At 37.5% G+C, this 18,639-nt stretch overlaps 1 protein-coding gene across 1 annotated transcript in view; it reads left to right on the top strand.

Annotated features, from left to right (window-relative positions):
* The window catches only part of LOC124550709 (centrosomal protein of 131 kDa-like), a 113,803-nt gene that overhangs the window by 16,955 nt on the left and 78,209 nt on the right, over positions 1 to 18,639 (top strand). Inside the window, exons 3-6 of the mRNA XM_047125465.1 lie at positions 244 to 334; positions 14,567 to 14,692; positions 14,769 to 14,828; positions 17,008 to 17,248. Coding sequence (XP_046981421.1) covers positions 244 to 334; positions 14,567 to 14,692; positions 14,769 to 14,828; positions 17,008 to 17,248 — 518 coding nt within the window. The remainder of the gene's footprint in view (positions 1 to 243; positions 335 to 14,566; positions 14,693 to 14,768; positions 14,829 to 17,007; positions 17,249 to 18,639) is intronic.

Here is an 18,639-nt window from a genome sequence, read left to right as displayed (position 1 = left end):
AACTGTGAGGGTGTGTGTGAATGCATGTATTTTTTGTAGAAAAAGAGCAAGAGCTTGATAGCTAGTGTGAATGCTGTTTCCTGTTGTGTGTTTCTGTGCTCCACTCATTGGTCTGCTATAGGTGAATGGTTACCTTCCTCTTATTTTATGTACAGCTACTGAAAAGTTTATCTTATTATTATTGCGAGTTTTAACATAACAAATGTTTGGAACACTGAAATTTCAAAGATTTAACTGTTTTAGAAATCAATTTGAAGATCTCAGATGGTACTGCAAAAGGAAGAGTGGAAAATAATGTAAATGGACAGGAATATCTACCACAAGGAAAACTAAAGTAAGCTGCAGTATTTGTTGTTATTTATAGAAAAATCTACTTTTGCATGTACTGTACTGATTGAAGTGGACTGTAGAAGTCTTATTGAAAGGCAAATAAAAACATGAAGAAATTTACACTTTCCGTGAGCTTTTAGACAAAATATTCAGATCTCAAAAGTTAATCAGAACAAACAGTAAGGAAAATGTATAGAAAGATGGTTGAGTCATGGAGACATGTAGATTATGGCAGTCATATTAGCTAAAGAAAGGAATTTAACACAAATAGTGAACTGTGGTATAGTAGATTCAGATGCCAGAGAAATTTGTGGCATTCTATGGCACAGTAGTCACTTAGATGACAAGGGAACACATTCAGAATCAGGCAGGGAATTAGATAAGACTGACATACAATGTACAGTATAGCTATAAAAAAGCAAGAGTGTACTATGTATTGCAAAAAGGGAAGGAGGAGGGGGATTCTGATTTAAGGTACAGGGATGAGAAACATAAGGAAAAAGTGGGAGGAGCAGGGTAAGGAAAAGGAGTGCAAATGAGGTTGGCTGTAAGAGAAACACATGCATATGTCAAACAATGGAAAATCCAGGATGGAATGTGACAATATTACAAGAAGGAAAGTTGCTACTCACCATATAGCAGAGGTGCTGAGTCACAGATAGACATGGCAAAAACACTTTTACAGTGCTTTCGGCCATTGGCCTTTGTCAACAATAGACACATATAAGCACACACGCGCGCGCACCCACACACACACACACACACACACACACACACACACACACACACGCTGTGTAGTGCTAGTAGTAGGAACAGGGAAGGAGCTTTTTGGGTGAGGACAGTGACTAACGAAAAAGCTGGTGTTGGTGGGAAGGATCCATATGGCACACGCTGTGAAGCAGTCATTGAAATGAAGGATATCATGTTTGGCAGCGTGTTCAGCAACAGGGTGGTCTACTTGTTTCTTGGCCACAGTTAGTCAGTGGCCATTCATGCAGACAAATGACTTGTTGGTTGTCATGTGTACATAGAACACAGCACAGTGGTTGCAGCTTAGCTTGTAGACCACATGACTGGTTTCACAGGTAGCCCCGCCTTTGATGGGATAGGTGATGTTAGTGACTGAACTGGAGTAGGTGGTGGTGGGAGGATGTATGGGACAGGAGTATGAACCATGAGGTAACAGATTGGGAGCAGGGTTGTGCAAGGATGGACGAGTATATTGTGAAGGTTTGGTGGACGGTGGAATACCACTGTGGGAGGGGTGGGAAGGATAGTGGGCAGAACATTTCTGGTCTCAATCTTCGTTAGTCACTGTCCTCACCCATCCAGCCCCTTCCCTGTTCCCATTCTGGCGCTACACAGCTGTCATTCCACCACCACACCCTGTCTTTTTATTTCTCTCCTTTTCTACTACTTCCCCCCCCCCCCCCCCCCCGCCCCCCCGAACCTCTCCCCTGCCCTCCGTCTACCTGCAACACTTCACCGTCCGCCACCCCCACGATACTATCCCTCCTCTTCCTCCCCCCCACCAGTCGCCACCATTCCCATCATGCACTGGTGCTGCTACTCACAGTGTGGTTTCAGATGCCTGAGACTGCAGTCATGTGCGTGAGTAGCATTTGCATGTGTGTATGTGTGTTTGTGTGTATGTGTGTGTGTGTGTGTGTGTGTGTGTGTGTGTTTGTCTATTGTTAACAAAGGCCAATGGCCAAAAGCTTTAACTGTAGAAGTGTCTTTATTGTGCCTATCTGCGACTCAGCATATTTGCTATATGGTGAGTAGCAATTTTCTTTCTCATAATATTGTTATATGTCAAACAAAGATAGACAGCAGTATGAGAGTATAAATTAAACATAAGCAGAAGTCTGCAAAATTTCAAAATAAAATGTGACTGCTGGATATCAAGGTTCCAAGTTCTTAAAATGTAACAATATGCAGGTGGCAGTAATATAACTGGACTGACTAGATTGCCAGACAAACTGCTTTGATTTGATAGGTCACAATGAGACTCATATGGTATCTACAATTTACAGTTATCTTTTGTAAGAAATAAAAAGTCTTATTTTTGAGCACCACAGCATGTGCCAGACCCTCCTCTCTTGAAAAAACTATGAAATTAATAATAATGATAAGTCACTGATAAAGTTGGACTTCACAGTAGTCAGTCAGTTGGAACAACAGTGTCTTTGTTGGCACTGAATATCCAAAACTTCTTCAAGAATCTGCAAAATGTTGTCATTTGTGGAGTGCTATAGTGCGATATTGGATTTATTTTTTCTTTCTGGGATCTATCTCCATGATCTAGTCCTGACTAGTGGTCGATACATTTTCTACTAGAACCACTTTGTAGCCAGTCATACACACAACCATCAAGTGTAGGGGGCAATGTGGCAATCCTTCTTCGTTGTCCTGGACAAGGCTTTAACGGAGATTGCTTTTTATTGTCTTGTGCCAATGTATTGTGAAGTGTCATGTGTATTTGGGTCTTGTGGGTGATTGTGCTAAGTGCTTATGCAGTGCAGACTTTGTGTTGTTATGTGAGAATGTGGAAACAAAATAAGAGAATATTTGAAAAATGGTACCAGCAAAATTTCTACTTTTGTAGATTGTCTCCATGGGTGCCATCAAACTTAATGTTCCATTCCAACAAATAATTAACAATCTCTCATGCCCTAACTTCATGAGACACTAAAGGGATCTTGGAAATTTAACCTAGGGCATTGCTACAAATAATCACCAGGAACATTTGTACCACCAGTTCCCTTCTCCTTGGAAAATACTTGTGATAAAAATTTCTTTCATTACTAAGTTTTAAACTGAATACCTTAATGTTAAGTGCTAGCACACAATCATGTATTACTTTCTTTTCTGAAGAGGCTTTCCTATGGGTATATTACACTTTTATAATCATAAAACAGTAAGGAGAAAATAAAATAGCAGCTTTTGAAATGTGGTGCTACAGAAGAATGTTGGAGATTGGATGGGTAGTTCATGTAACTAATGAGGAGGCACTGAATTGACCTGAGGAGACAAGAAATTTGTGGTACAACTTGACTAAAAGAAGGGAGCGGCTGATAGGAAACTTCTGAGACATCAAGGAATCATCAGTTAAATATTGGAAGGAAATTTTGGGGATAAAAATCATAGAGTGAGACCAAGAGATGAATACAGTAAATAGAATCAGAAAGATCTAGGTTGTAATAGTTATTCAGAGATGATGAGACTTGCACAGGACAGAGGAGCATGGAGAGCTGCATGAAACCAGTCTTCAGACTCAAGACCACAGCGACAACAACAAGGGGAAAAAACTAGTAGTGTGAAGATCAATGATGAAAACTGTTGTGAACTCATTCTTTGATAAAGCTGCTCCTAATGGTTTCTTAAAGGTAGTGACAAATAATGTTCTCTTTTGCATGCTATGTCAATAGCATAACATGGCAACAGATTGAATAACTGACAATTTCATTACTACCAGCTTTACAAGCAGGTTGAGCTTTTCTTTACTAATATTTAAGTGCCACCTGCCTAATAGCCCTAAATCATCTGTTCAGTATCTAACTGGCTCCCTGTGTATGTAGTTGAGAATATTTACACACATTTGTACATACTATAGCACTTTGCATTTTGTGCCTGTAGGATGAGAATTTTTACACTTTGCTTTTTTTGTGTGAAAATATTGCTTGATGGTGGTACAGAAGGAGATTTAAATAGAGGGATGTATGAAATGTTTTCATATTTGAGTGGTCACACAGATTTGAAATTTATAGGCATATCAAAGCATTTGCGAGATTACTGTGAAAAATAAGTTGGCAAGGCAAGATTACTGTAAATGCGGTCAGTGTTGTCATGAAACCTACCTGTAAGTTGTGAATGAAAGCTAATATATCTTTGATACAAAGTATCATTATAATCAGTCTGGATTTTACCTAGTTATATGTGTAATATTTGTCTGTTATTTCATCATGGAACTGCTCAGTTTAGGTGAACATGAGATGAGAGGAAAATTACTGGGTTTTTAATCTAGGCTGTGAAGACATGGTAATTGTAGTTCATATATTGAAAATTGTACTGATGAATTTATAATTAGGGCTGATATTAGGTGAAAAAATATTGGATTGAAAGATATGGCTATTCATAAACCATGAACATTTTACTTTGTTGGCTTTTTAGTATGTACCAAATCACAAATATAAATGATAGCAAAGAAGTGTTCAATAACAGCACTATAACATGGAACAGTAAATTTATTTGGAGAAAATCAGCCAAACTGTTCGAATAACAGTGATAATTCAAACTGTTTTGCAAATTTTGCTGATGAGTCAGTTGTACTCCACTGCCTTCCTATTTTTTGTGTATTTTAAATTAAAAATGGCTTATTGTAATATTCCAAGCATCTACCATCTTTCTTCGATTCCTTATTATCATTAAGAAAAATGCATTTCCATTTCTGAGTGCATGAACACAGTTTTATCTTTCTGTTGTGTAGTGTTACTGTGGTTACAAATGCTGTGTTTATTGAATATTCAGTTGAAAGTACATTTGATCTATTCTCTGGAAAAATTCAACATGTGGTGGAATAGAACATAAAATGAGATACTCTACTTCTCCAGTTCACATCAGTCTATTCATGTTAGACAGTTGCACACCATAGATAGTAAGTGCCACAATGATCAATGCATCCACAGTATTCAGAGCACATGTTAGCTTACTCTACTAGCATTTTTAAAGAAAAATTATACATATGAAATAATAAGGTTCATTTTAGTTGTGGAGTTGCAGTTTAGCAGTCATCTTTATTAATGTCTTTAATATATTTTGTTACCATCGTTAAGTGCTTTTGGAACATGTAATAGCATTAGTTTTCCTTGGTCAAACTAATTTTTATTTCTTTCTTCACTTAACATAAAGGAGAACAAAATTTTGAATCATTGTAGTTAGTACATTGACTGTAGCAAGTTACATGAAGATAAGATCAGAATTTGATATCTGACTGTAGTATCACTTGATTGTCCAGCACTAACATCTAAAAAAAGAAAGATTTTTGAATATTAATGGAACATACTTTACACTGCTTGTACAGTTATAGAACCTTTCTAAATACAAGACATAAACTGAAAGTGTAGTGTACAGCTTATATATTTTTTACAAAGAAAATTGATGGGTTTCAGTCCTTTGACAGTAGGTGTACTGATCATTTTCATTTTGTGAATAATGCAGCACCTTGTGTCTTCAGTTGCCAGAATTGTAGACACTAGTATGTATTATCATTACTATAGCTTTCATTATTATGGACCTAAGTCATGTTTTCCAACTGTATAGGAACAAAGCTATAGCTTTATGGGACAGAGCGACAGGGAGAGTCATGTAATGGTAACCAAATGGTAATCCAATGCATATGCTGAAAATAGTGGTGCTTCCATAAAATATTCTCTCAACATCACTCTTGTACAGTCTACTATGAAGAACTAGTCAAACATGAAGACACTTAGTAGTAGTAGTAGTAGTAGTAGTAGTAGTAGTAATAATAATAATAGTAATAATATTTTGTTCAGCATTAAATGATTCATTGCCTACGTACAAAAACAGCAATGGTTTGTTATAGAATACAACAAGACAGTCTTATGAACAAGTTGTTGACTGACATTGGATAACCATACACATAAATATACTTATATGGATACGGTGTCTGTTCTTTCGGACATGTTCGAAAAAACAGACTTCATATCTATATAAGTATATAGTTCTGGCAATACTGGCCATGACCTTCTTCTTCTGTGCAGATGCACACATATTCCCTGAACTCTTATGGGACTTGGTAATAATGTCTTCCATGAGTAATGAGTATGTTCGGGTGGGACACTACGAATGTAGTGTGTGGACATACAAGGTGAGAATGTGGGTCTACAGGTGTGCGAGATACAAGGTGAGAATGTTGGTCTACCGGTGCGTGAGATAGTTCCTGCAGTCGCACTGTCCTCTGTGCCCTCGGTGAGACAGGTGGATAGAGCATCTGCCATGTAAGCAGGAGATCCCGGGTTCGAGTCCTGGTTGGGGCACACATTTTCACCTGTCCTTGTTTATATATATCAACGCCCGTCAGCAGCTGAAGGTATTAACTTAATTCTAATTTCATACACATAAATAGTTTGCTGCTAAATTCAGGCAATTGCATACATTAAACATGTGAAAATTTAGGTATTTTTATACAATGTGAGAGTGTTACAGGTATCCTGAACAGGTGTTGGAAGAGCAGAGAAAATATGAAGCTCATTCAGTAAACAATATTTTGTTGAACAATTTTTCATAGTAACATATTTATTCTTAAGAGTTCGTATTTAGTGACAATAACAATGTTTCTTTCATATGTACTACTTTTTGACATAGTCTCCATCATTTTCTATGGACTTACTCCAGCTTTGGGTAAGACTTGGAATCCCTGTTGGTAGAACCTCTTGTCTGTGCTCATAGTCATGTTTTCACTGCATACATTACATTTTCATCATTATCAAACTGTGTCCCATTTAGAGAATCCTTAAGTGGCCCAAACAGATGGAAGCTCGAAGGTGTCAGATCTGAACTGTAGGGTGTATGAGGCAATGGTGTCCAACCCCATTTGATGATGTGTGTCTGGATTCTGAGACTTGTGTGTGAGCATGCATTTTTGTATTGAAGCAAGATTTCTTTAGGATTCTTGTCAGATCAAACATGATTGAACAGTTCTTGAGTTTATACAGAGTCTTCACAGATTCCTCTGAATTAAAGGTTGAGCCTTTTGGCAACAGATCCATTAGCCACCACTATTCCAAAATACTGTCATCATGACTTTGTCAGTAGAGGGAGCTGCTGTGAATTTATTATTATTTTGATGATTGCTGATGGTACTACCTCAGTTATTGCTTTTTGTCTCTGGTTCAAAGTGATGCACCCAGGTTTTGTCACCTGTAATGGTCTGTCACAAAAAGCCTGCACATCATCTTCGAACTGCCCCAAAAATTCAGATGAAACGGCTTTTTTAAAAGTTTTGTAGACTGTTGTGAGCATTTGTGCAACCAATCTTCAGCACTCATTTAAATAACCCAAAAGTCTCAGCTGCTGCTCATGCTCTTTTAATGCTCACCAATATCTGTCAAGTTGTGTTGCACCTATCTGCACAAATAATAGTGTCAGTGTGATTCACCATGTCAGAAGCAGTGGCTGTGACTTGATGTCCCAAATATGCCTGAACATTGAGCTGAGTTTCTGTCTTTCCTGATGCTAATCTCTTTACCCATCACCCAACAGCACTTTTATCAACTGCATCATTACCACACTCAGCATGCAAATGTTCATGGATGTTCATCGTGCTTTTTTTCCCCACAACCAATTATAGCCCATTTCTTGCAATGAGTATCTTGCATGGATTCCAGTCTGATGTTTCACTAAAACTCTGCCAACTGCTGGAACAGTTTGAAACTTCCCACATGTGCAGAAGAAATGTCAAGTTTGAAGCACATAAATGGATGTCCCCTGTATATAGTAAGAACAGTAAAAAGTTTGGGACATTATTTATTGAATTATTATTGTATAAAGAACAGTATTCCCCAAAATAAAATTTGAGATTTACATCCCATAATACATAATTTATTTGTATTTATTTATTTTACAGAAAACATTATGAGTTTTTGAATCACAAGAATAGCTTTACAAATTAAAGATTACTAAACTATTAAATATCAGCATTTCACACCACTCTCCAGCATAATATAACAAAAATGATAGCTGTCGGCAGACATCAAGATCTTTTACATATTTATTTATGCCTCTTGACAATATCAGTAAATCTTCAAATGGATCCTTGTTGGTATCTACAAAACATGTTGATACATAAGTTATTGTCTGTTTTTTCATGTTGCACTCACAAGATGGTGGTGAAGATTTACCCCACTTGTGGAACTTGTCTGTACATCTTCCGTGGCCCATTTGGATGTGTTTCAGGATAGTCAGATTTTTCACCCCACAGGGAATATGTCATTCAGCTGTGGAAATCTGGGGTTTCCAATCGCCCACTGTTCCATCTGATATCAACAGGTGGAATGTGATTAAAGATAGGTAACCAGTATGTCAGAGGTGGATCATATTGACCTACTAACAATATGCTGGATTTGTTAAGTTGTACACTACATCTATCTTCTTCACATATAAACTATAAAGATAGACAGACACACACAGTACTCTGCTGTTGAGGGCACCAGTCTGAGTCTGCTGATGATTCCCAACTAGTGGCACAGAGCATATAGAGAATGTTGTTTCTACATTTGAATGTAGTAGAGGTTCATGTCAAGTGCTTCTTAAAAGAAAGTGTTCCATATAACATGGTCCAAAGATATTTTGGATGCATATTTTGATGAAGTTTTTCTCCCACAAAATAGACATCAAGGGCTCCGTGCTCCAATCTATTGGACAGATGAAAATGTGCACCTTTTGTTTTATGTAAGTCTGCAGGCTTTTGTTGCCATTGTCACTAAAGATAAAATCTTCTGGGTTTTTAGGCCATGTCATACTTCCTCCCAAAATAATCATCATTTCAGCCCCTCTGCTGGGGTCTTCTTCAGGATGTTTTGGTGGCCACTATTGCTAGAATACTGTCAGAGACCAGTGTCACATTCTCTTATAAAAGGGAGTTTTCCTGTGTTTGTGCTGGAGAAGTGGGAGTATGTGTTAAAATTCTTGTGGCTATCATTGGTGGGCCATGGTCGTAGGCTAACATTCATGCACTGATGCAGAAGAAGGGGTGTTATTGGTTAAACTCATATGGATACTATTGGTGGCACATCATCATTGGATAGAAAGGAACTATTCCACACTTATGCTGGAGTAGTATAACATTCTTAGGGGTCGTTTTATCGTTTTACTCATCGTATCTGGCAATCTTCTGTTGCAGCATAAGTCCGGAAACAGTAACCGAAAAAAAAAAAAAAAAAAAAAAAAAAAAAAAAAAAAAAAAAAAAAAAAAAAAACCTTCTATAAAGCTACTTTTTTAAATAATGAATCCTGTTTTTTGTTTCCACTAAACATTTATTATAATCTCAAATTAATTAAAAGCATCTTGAAAAATCTAAAACAAGTTGTAATATACTTACAATAATGAAATAAATCATGCATAACAAACTACATGCTTTTTGTCTAAAATAGAAAACCAGACTGACTACTATGCCAGTATGGCTACCCCTATGTGTATATTCTAAACAATCCTCGGCATTGTTGAGAATCATTTTTTGATTAATTACCAATTAAAACTCTCATCCTAAAACAAATGTCACATTTTAAAGATTACCTAGATTGTTATATATTAAATACATGAGTGAATTCTAATCTTTATATAAGTTGAAGCAAGTATAAATGCTTAAGTATCAAATATTAACAATACACTTGTTATATTACTACTTACAGGAGACTAATATCATATAAAATGTTCCTACCAATTAACAGTTCACAAGTACATATTTCCATACACCTCTATGTCAGAAACTACTGTTTATGGTTAAAATTTATGCATTTTTATTAGTTTTAATTGGACTGTTATGTTTCAGTAGGCTTATTGGTTGAAATTCCTCCTGCTACTATTGATAGGCCATCATCATTGGCTAGATGTGAAACAGACAGAGAAAGAGAGGGGGAATGTTTACCCAAAATATTATTGTCCGCCGAGGTGACTTGCAGCGAGTTTTTTATCTCACTCACATACCACTGCCACATATTTACTTCCTTGATGAAGGGGAGTCATGATGCTGGAAGCCTATAGCCATCCTCTCCATTGAAATAACGTACATTCTTGGAAATTTCAACTGCTTCTCAGACCTTTTTTCTATAAATGTTAGTTTCCTTAGCCAGCACATGCACATTATTAAAATCAATGTCAGAGCCACATGATGTTCTGCTACTGTCGATTTTACACTTTGTTTTAGCTGCATGTGCTATTCATGTTCCTTGATGCTTTCTTTAACATTTCTTCCTGTTTTGCCACATGTCGCTTGATAGATGCCTGCATTGTGGAGGCAAACAGGTGCATTCATTTTTCATCAGAAAAAATCTTTTATTTTGTTTTGACTTAAGAAAGATGTCTGGATACCATTTTTCTTTAGAATTCTGCTTATGTGATCAGTGACCTCAGAAATGAATGGTAACCTAACAGAGTGAGGAGATGGTTCCTCATTACTCTTCTTAGCATGATTAATATTCTGCCTAAAAGCCATGTTGATTGAACAACTATTATAACCATTTGCCTTCATTGTCCTCTTTAAAAAATTAAACTGCAGTTCCAGGTTGTTGTCATTGCTGATACGGAAGTGACGTGAGGACAAGTGTTGAATACTGCTTGCTTCTGGGTTGGGTGGTAGTGCGAAGTGATATCTAAATACTTGTTTGTGTTGGTTGGCTGTGACCTAGAGTGTTATCAGATCTCCTGTATACCAACACATTTAGGAAGGGGAGACTGACCTCACTCTCAGCCTCCAAGGTAAATTTGATTTTTGGGTGAATTCCATTTAAGAAACTGTGGAACGCATGAAGTTCTTCACTGTGTGGCCATATAATAAATTTATCATCCACATAGCAGAGCCTACAAGAAGGCTTCAAAGGATCACTACTTAAAGCCTGTTGTTCCATAAAAACGTCAGCTGCAACTGGCAATAGGGATCAGTCCATAGCAAGCCATCAGCCTGTTCATAGAATTCACCATTGTATTTTTTTTGTGACTTAATTGAATTATGTCTTCATTCAAGCTATTTTAAATACACTGTAAATTTTCATCTGATACATCTTGTATGAGTTTTACCCCTTGGTGCTCTTGATGTAGACAGTAAATGTGACACAATCCTATTGGATGTTAGAAGAGTGTTATTCCTTACTTTTATTTTGAATGCACCCAGCTTCTCTACTTGTTGTTTGAAAATCGGGTGACTCAGCAGTCTGTATTCATCTAGTACATCTGACTGGATTATAGTTATGTAGTAGCTTATCTGCTTTTCCTGGTTCACCATTCTTTAGAGATCAATCATACTGTTTTTAATTAAATTTTTTTCAGCCTGGAATATATTGCTTACAGTAACCCCTAGGCATCAAATTCATTTGCTAAACTTATCACAGCTCCAACAAGCCTCTCATAGTTATTTGCTTTGGTGGAAATCCAACCAAGATATTTGTCCAGATTGTTAGCAAATGCATCCCGTGTTGCTTCTCTGAAGTTCCATCTCTGTCATGGAAAGTATGATATGAGTGGGATACTTGTCCCAATTTCAATCAAGATTGGATGGTGTTGGCTGTGTGGGAGGTCTTGTAAAACTAACTGGGAACTTGGAAGAGGTGGTTTACTCTCATTAGTCGTTACAAGGCTTAGATCAAGATTATACTCTTGTCTGCATGCTGTGACAAACACCAAATATACATTGTTGTCTTCTGCCCATTTTACAGTAGCTTCACTGCTTTCATCATTTTCATTGTACTTTCATTGAGTATGGTGACTGCTAAAATTGCTGAGATGTATGGCAGGATGGTGTGATATCAGAATGACCTGTTGAGGCCAAGAGATAGCTGAAGGTCTGTATATATTAATTACTGTTATTTTTTCAATTCTTGGAGCAATTTTGTGGACATAATTGTGAACAGATATATAGCACAGTTGTACATTATTGACTGACAATCATACATAATTTATAGATGTATCTAAATAATAGAATATAGAGTCTTTAATCTGTTGAAGTTTCAGTTTTTCAACATTCAGCAATAAAATAGCAAGGTTACTTACTGCACAGATGAAATAAATATTCTCCTCCTCAGTATAAAGTTTATGGTGTTTACACTGAGGTTATGAAAGTCATGGGATACATCCTAATATATTGTCAAACCTTCTTTTGCCCAGTGTAGTGCAGCAACTTGACTTGGCATGGACTCAACAAGTTGTTGGAAGTCTTCTGCAGAAATGTTGAGACATTCTACCTGTGTAGCTATCCATAATTGCGAAAGTATTGCCAGTGCAGGTATTGGGCACCAATTGACCTCTTGATTATACTCTGTAAATCTTCTATGAGATTCATGTCATGTGATCTGAGTGGCTAAATCATTCACTCGAATTGTCCAGAATGTTCTTCAAACTAGTAATGAACAATTGTGGCCCAGTGACATGGTGCCTTATCATCCATAAAAACTCCATCATTATTTAGGAACATGAAGTCCATGAATGGCTGAAAAAGGTCCCTGAGAAGCCAAACATAATGGGGACCCAGTCTATTCCATGTAAATGTAGCTCACACCATTATGGAGCCACAACCAGTTCGTACAGTGCCTTGTTGAAAACTTGGGTCCATGGCTTCATGGGGTCTGCAACACACTCAAACCCTAACATCAGCTCTTACTACCTGAAATCAGGTCTCATCTGAACATGCCATGGTTTTCCAATCATGTAGGGTCCAACCAATATGGTCATTAGCCTAGGAAAGGCACTGCGGGTGATGTCATACTGTTAGCAAAGACACTTGAGTCAGTTGTCTGCTGCCATAACCCATTAACACAAAATTTTGCCGCACTGCTCTAACGGATACATTCATCATATGTCCCACATTGATTTCTGTGTTTATTTCACCCAGTATTACTTTTCTGTTAAGGCCCGTCCACACACAACAATCTGTCTGCGCAAATGTCTGCGCACATCGCATCTGCGCAGACAGATCGTTGTGTGTGGACAGAAGATTTGCACCAACCGGAGGTGTGTGCAAACCTGGAAGTTGGAGTTGGAGGTTTGAGCAAAACCTCTCAAATCTGTGGGTTCAAACCACATCTGCGCAGACAAGTTGGAGCATGTGGACAGGAGATTGCCGCAAATCTGGTGCGAAACAGCTGTTTGCTCAGTCTAGTGTTTGTATTTGTGCACACAGGGCATTAAAATGGCTGATACTCGTCAGTGTTCTTGAGAGTTTGTAAGTGAATTCATTGAAATATATAGAATGTACCCATGTTTGTAGAAGATTAAAGTAAGGAATATAGTGACCGAGACAAAAAGACAGCAGCATACAATGCTCTAATTGAAGAATTGCGGGTATTATTTCACTCAACTCTTGTTTCAATATTGCAGTTGAAAATTCCTAATCCTTGTAGCTCCTTCCTGCTGCTAGGAATCTTAATGTTACCACCAGCCGTTCATGAGGAGAAATTGCCCTTCCTATACAAGTATTTTTTCTCATAATATGAGGGGTTACAAGCTTTAAGAGATAATTATATGTTTCGACATCCATCCGCAAATAATTTCGCCAGTCGTTAGGTTCGCCCTGCAACTCTCGCAGTAAATTTACATGAGAAAACTGCTTTCGCTTTAGCAGCCACTGTCTACACCATTTTGACCGCTTTCTCTGTTTCCTGCAGTTAGTCTGAATGTTTTTTGCAACACAAGTTGCGAACACAGACCACAACAGAATTTCCTCCATTTCTATATTTCAAAATAACTGAATTAAATTTTTGATGGTTACGGGGGGAGTAGTCGCTTGCCACTGATATTTCTTTTCTACACCGACAGATGGCGGGCGAGTAGTAGGTTGGGGTTTATGTCGTGTGTGAACACACCACATTTGCAGCGATCTTTTGCATGTACAGACATCTGTGCTGATAGATCGTTGTGTGTGGACCGAGCTTTAGCACAGACAATTTTATGCTTACGCCACAGCTCTCAGTTGTTCAGTGAAGACCATTGGCCAGTGCATTGTCTGTGGTGAGACGTAATGCCTCAAATTTGGTATTCTCGGTACACTCTTGTCACAGTGGATATTGGAATATTTAATTCCCTAATGATTTCCAAAATGGAATATTCCATCCATCTAGCTACAACTACCATTCCCCATTCAAAGTCTGTTAATTCCTGCCATGCAGCCATAATCATGTTGGAAACCTTTTCGCATGAATCACCAGAGTATAAATGTGAGCTCCACCAATGTACTGTCCTTTTATACATTGCATATGCAATACTACCACCAGCTGTATATATGTATATCACTATCCCATGACTTTTCTCACCTCATTGTATGTGGAGGTAGTTAGTATCTCATCATTGTAATCAATGTCATGATTTAATAAAAAATAACTTTTGTTTTATGTAAAGTGCTTCTCTAATTTTGTTTTGGATGGGAGTCTCTGTAACTGTTTCATGAAACAGGTAGTATTTTTTAAGAAATTGAGAACTTTATTTAAGAGTGTTCCATTTCTGTTTCAGAGATATAATATCTTATCTAGATGAAATAGAATATAGTAGTACAGAAGTAAAAGATTTCATTGGCCCAAGTCAGTGCACTTTCAGTGAAAGGCAGAAAGACAGAATTTACCTCGAGGAAACTTTAAGGTATGGCAGACGTGAAATAATTACTCAGTTTGAATTCTAGAATATTTTGAATTATATTTTATAACTTTTTCTTCAGGTATAGGCAGACCAAGAAAAAGATGGACATCACAACTGGCAAATGCCTAATGCTTGAAATGTACTAGAAGAGAAAGAAGAAGAATATTTTGTTCCTAATTTTTTGAGATTTCATTTATTTTTGAAAGTTGGTGGAAGGGATTTGTTCAGTTATCCATTGAATAGATGGAATAATATATAGTATTCTTTATATTTGTTTAAAATAGTATTTATGCTTAGCCAAATTACTCAGTTATGTATGACTCAAATGATGCACTTGTGGCTGCTGAGAATTCACAAATTTTAGTAGCTATATAACTGTTCTTTAGTTATTATGTAATTGCATATAGAATACTTTGATGGTTATAATAAACAGTGAAAAATGTGTTTGAACACAATACAAAACATTGTTTGTGAATGCTACAGACAATTTAGATGATGTAAACTATGTCTACTGTGGAAATATGACTTTTCTTCATTGATCACCCATTGTAACAGATACATCAGTGAAATGGCCAATTTTGAAAACTCCACCAGTGATATAAATTTATTCACAGTGTTATAAAAGAAATACAAGATGAATTTACAATGCTTGCACTTTAAAATGCCCATCACTTGAAAATAACTTCACTAAGTGGCCACCATTTTCCTTCTCACATGCTGGAGTATTTAATGGAAGTTAAACATCATCTCGTAGGACTTGCACTGGAATTTGATTAACTTTCTCCCAAATTTGATTCTTCTGTTCTTGGATGATGTGTGGTGGGTCACATTGGAAGATCTGAAGTTTCAAATGACCCCAAAAGAAGAAATCACACACTGAAAGATCAGGGGATTTGGCGACCAGGAAATACCCCCATTCTTGGAGATGAGATGACCAGGGAAGATGTTCTGTAGCACATTAATGGAATGCTGCGAGGTATGACATGTGGCACTATCTAGTTGGAAGAATGTGTTTGCAGTTACAGGAAGATCAGCAAGCTATCGCACCAGGAAATGGTTCAATAAATGAACATAGAATTATGTATTCATAATAACAGCACTTCTGTGATTGTCTTAAAAAAATAAAGCCCTATGTTTCCAAACAATCATTCGCCAGACTGCATGACAATTTTCTGACTATGAAATGTCTTTTGATGAAGCCTTTCAGGATTTTCACACAACCAATATCTACAGTTTTGCTTTTTAACAAAAGACTGGCACATGAAACTTGGCCTCATCATTCATGAGCAGATTGTCGCACAGACCTGGGTCGTTGCTCACAAATTCCAACAATTCCCAGCAAAAGCATAGTGTCTTTGGGAAGTCGTCCACATTAAGTTTTTGCACTCTGAATTTTGTGTGGGTGGTATTGCAGCTGAGTGTGCCATATTCACTGTACTTTGTGATCTGATATGTGAAGTTGCAGCACATGCTTGCATTCAAAACACATGTCATTTTGCCTGAAGGCTTCTCCCACTGTTGCAGCAACTTCTAGTGTTTGCTAGCATTTTGCACTTCCTCCCCTCTTTTGCACTGTATCACTTGTTCCCTCAAAGTTCTGTACACTTTTTCTCATAGTATGTACCGATGCAATGGGGGCATGACGTGAAATTGTAATGAGCACTAAATACCTCTTTACGGCTACATAGCTGTTGTTATTTTTTTAAAATGCCTTTGTGACAACAGTGCATTGCTCAGAGGGCCATGACACCATCTTGACTGAATATTGGTGTCAGGGTCAATGGCAAAGGTTTGTTGTCCAAATGGCACCACTCTAGTTTTCGGATTCCTAATGTAATGTGCTATTATCTGGGTCACCAAATCACCCATTCCACTGCCACACCTGTTACATCATGTTTTGTGACTCCAAGTATGAAGGAGAGAACATAAGGATGCATCCAAGGAAAGGAATGCATTAGTAGAGACAGAGCAAGTAGAAACTGACATTCTTCACACTTAACTGTGACAGGTGACTGGTGGGAAAGCCCTTAATTACTTCTTAATTAGAATTAAGGAGGCTGACCTGACTACATCCTAATGTCCACTCCAGCCAAGTTTACCATGCCACTCTAAACATTCACACCAAGTAATTGATGCTACCCACAATGTAACTCTCTCCATGGGTGTTAGAGGAAGGAAGGAGAGAGTGAGAAACAGAGGGAAAGGGGGGAAGAGTGGCGCAGCAGTTAGGCATGCAGATTTGTATATAACTGAAATAATTTCATTGTTTTTTTTTGTGAAATATATTAAAATATTCTTAACATTCTTTCTTCATGTAGGAATAATTATAAAGCAAAAGAAGAGACAACAAGTAAAGATGAAGCCAGATTAACACAACATGTGAAGACTCTAGAGCTGCAGTTGGAAGACCGTGACCGATGTCTTTTACTGGCACGCCAAGCCATATCTCAGCAACAAGAGGCCCTGAAGCAATCAAAACACAAAATGGAGCTGAAGATACGTTCTTGTAAAAAAGATTATGAAGATGTTGTCCTACGTCATCAGAAGTTCATAGATCAGGTAACTTTAGGTATATCAAATGGAAAAATGAGTTAAGTTGTCCTTAACCGAAATGTTAGTTTGAATAGCCCAATTCAAATAAGCTCTTGCTTTCATCTAATTTGTAAAATAACGACCAGTAAAAGTCAGGTGTCAGTCTAATGTAAAGAATAAATATTTAAACTGATGACAATTCAAAACTTTGAGTAAGCTGAGGAGAAATGTTTGGATGCACTATTAGTTACACACTCCCATTTTAGGAACCAGAATGCGTAATGATTGCAGTGCTGAACACATGCAGAAAGCGAGTAAATGCAGTTAATGCACACTTTATTACCAATTATGAACATACATCAATAATATATGCACATACAACAGTTGTTAATAGCAAACTGAGCAGACTAGAGTGTCACAGATATTCTTCCCTGTGGGAAGACTAAACTCATATTGTTGTCCAAGAGTAGTGTAATATTTTATGTCATCGATGGTGAAGTCTATTGATGTGCATTGGTGTTTATGCACACTTGAACTGTTTTGTGCACACAGTTCCATGAAACGCCAACACATGGTAGTGTAGTCCCTTTGAACCTATGCAGCAATGGTATTCGACTTTTACTGAGGCACGCTTGAGCAATCAGTGCTCCAGTAGCCTGAGTGTCTACTCTGGGAAAGGGAGAAAATCAATTTTTGTGATTTTCACACTGTAAAACACTTGAAAGTGTATAACACTATGTCATATCATTTTGTGAACTTATTTTTTCATCAAAAGTTTTAATTGATTTGTGAAATAAGAGAACTCATAATTTTGGTTTCACATGATGTTTTAGTTCCCTAACATTTTGAAGAAATTATGCTGTTAAAAATTTTGCTTTTTTTCACTTGTGATAGTGTGGCATTCTTAATAAACCATTTATCTTTCCACAGTTCATAACAGTCATTGGGAAATGATGTGTGCTTGATTTATGAATCTTCTGCTGAAGAAGTTACATAGCGTGCAGCTTACCGATCACTCCCTTTTAAACCATACAGTACTGTGAGTGAAACACAACTAAAAATACCAAAGAATTTTTGAAATGGTAGTGACACTGACATCTGTGTTCTTTCATGTGTAAGTGTGAGTTATTAAATGGCTTCTGTGCCACACTCAGAAGCCAACAGGGGGTTTAGTTCCATTCATTCCGCTAGTTTAAGCATTTACTGTAACTTATACCAGTAAAATGCAGTGTGTAATACACTCCTGGAAATGGAAAAAAGAACACATTGACACCGGTGTGTCAGACCCACCATACTTGCTCCGGACACTGCGAGAGGGCTGTACAAGCAATGATCACACGCACGGCACAGCGGACACACCAGGAACCGCGGTGTTGGCCGTCGAATGGCGCTAGCTGCGCAGCATTTGTGCACCGCCG

This window comes from Schistocerca americana, chromosome 1, assembly GCF_021461395.2.
Source record: "Schistocerca americana isolate TAMUIC-IGC-003095 chromosome 1, iqSchAmer2.1, whole genome shotgun sequence".
Lineage (NCBI taxonomy): Eukaryota > Metazoa > Arthropoda > Insecta > Orthoptera > Acrididae > Schistocerca > Schistocerca americana.
The sequence above is the reverse complement of the archived record's forward strand: the minus strand, read 5'-3'. Positions and strand labels throughout refer to the sequence as shown.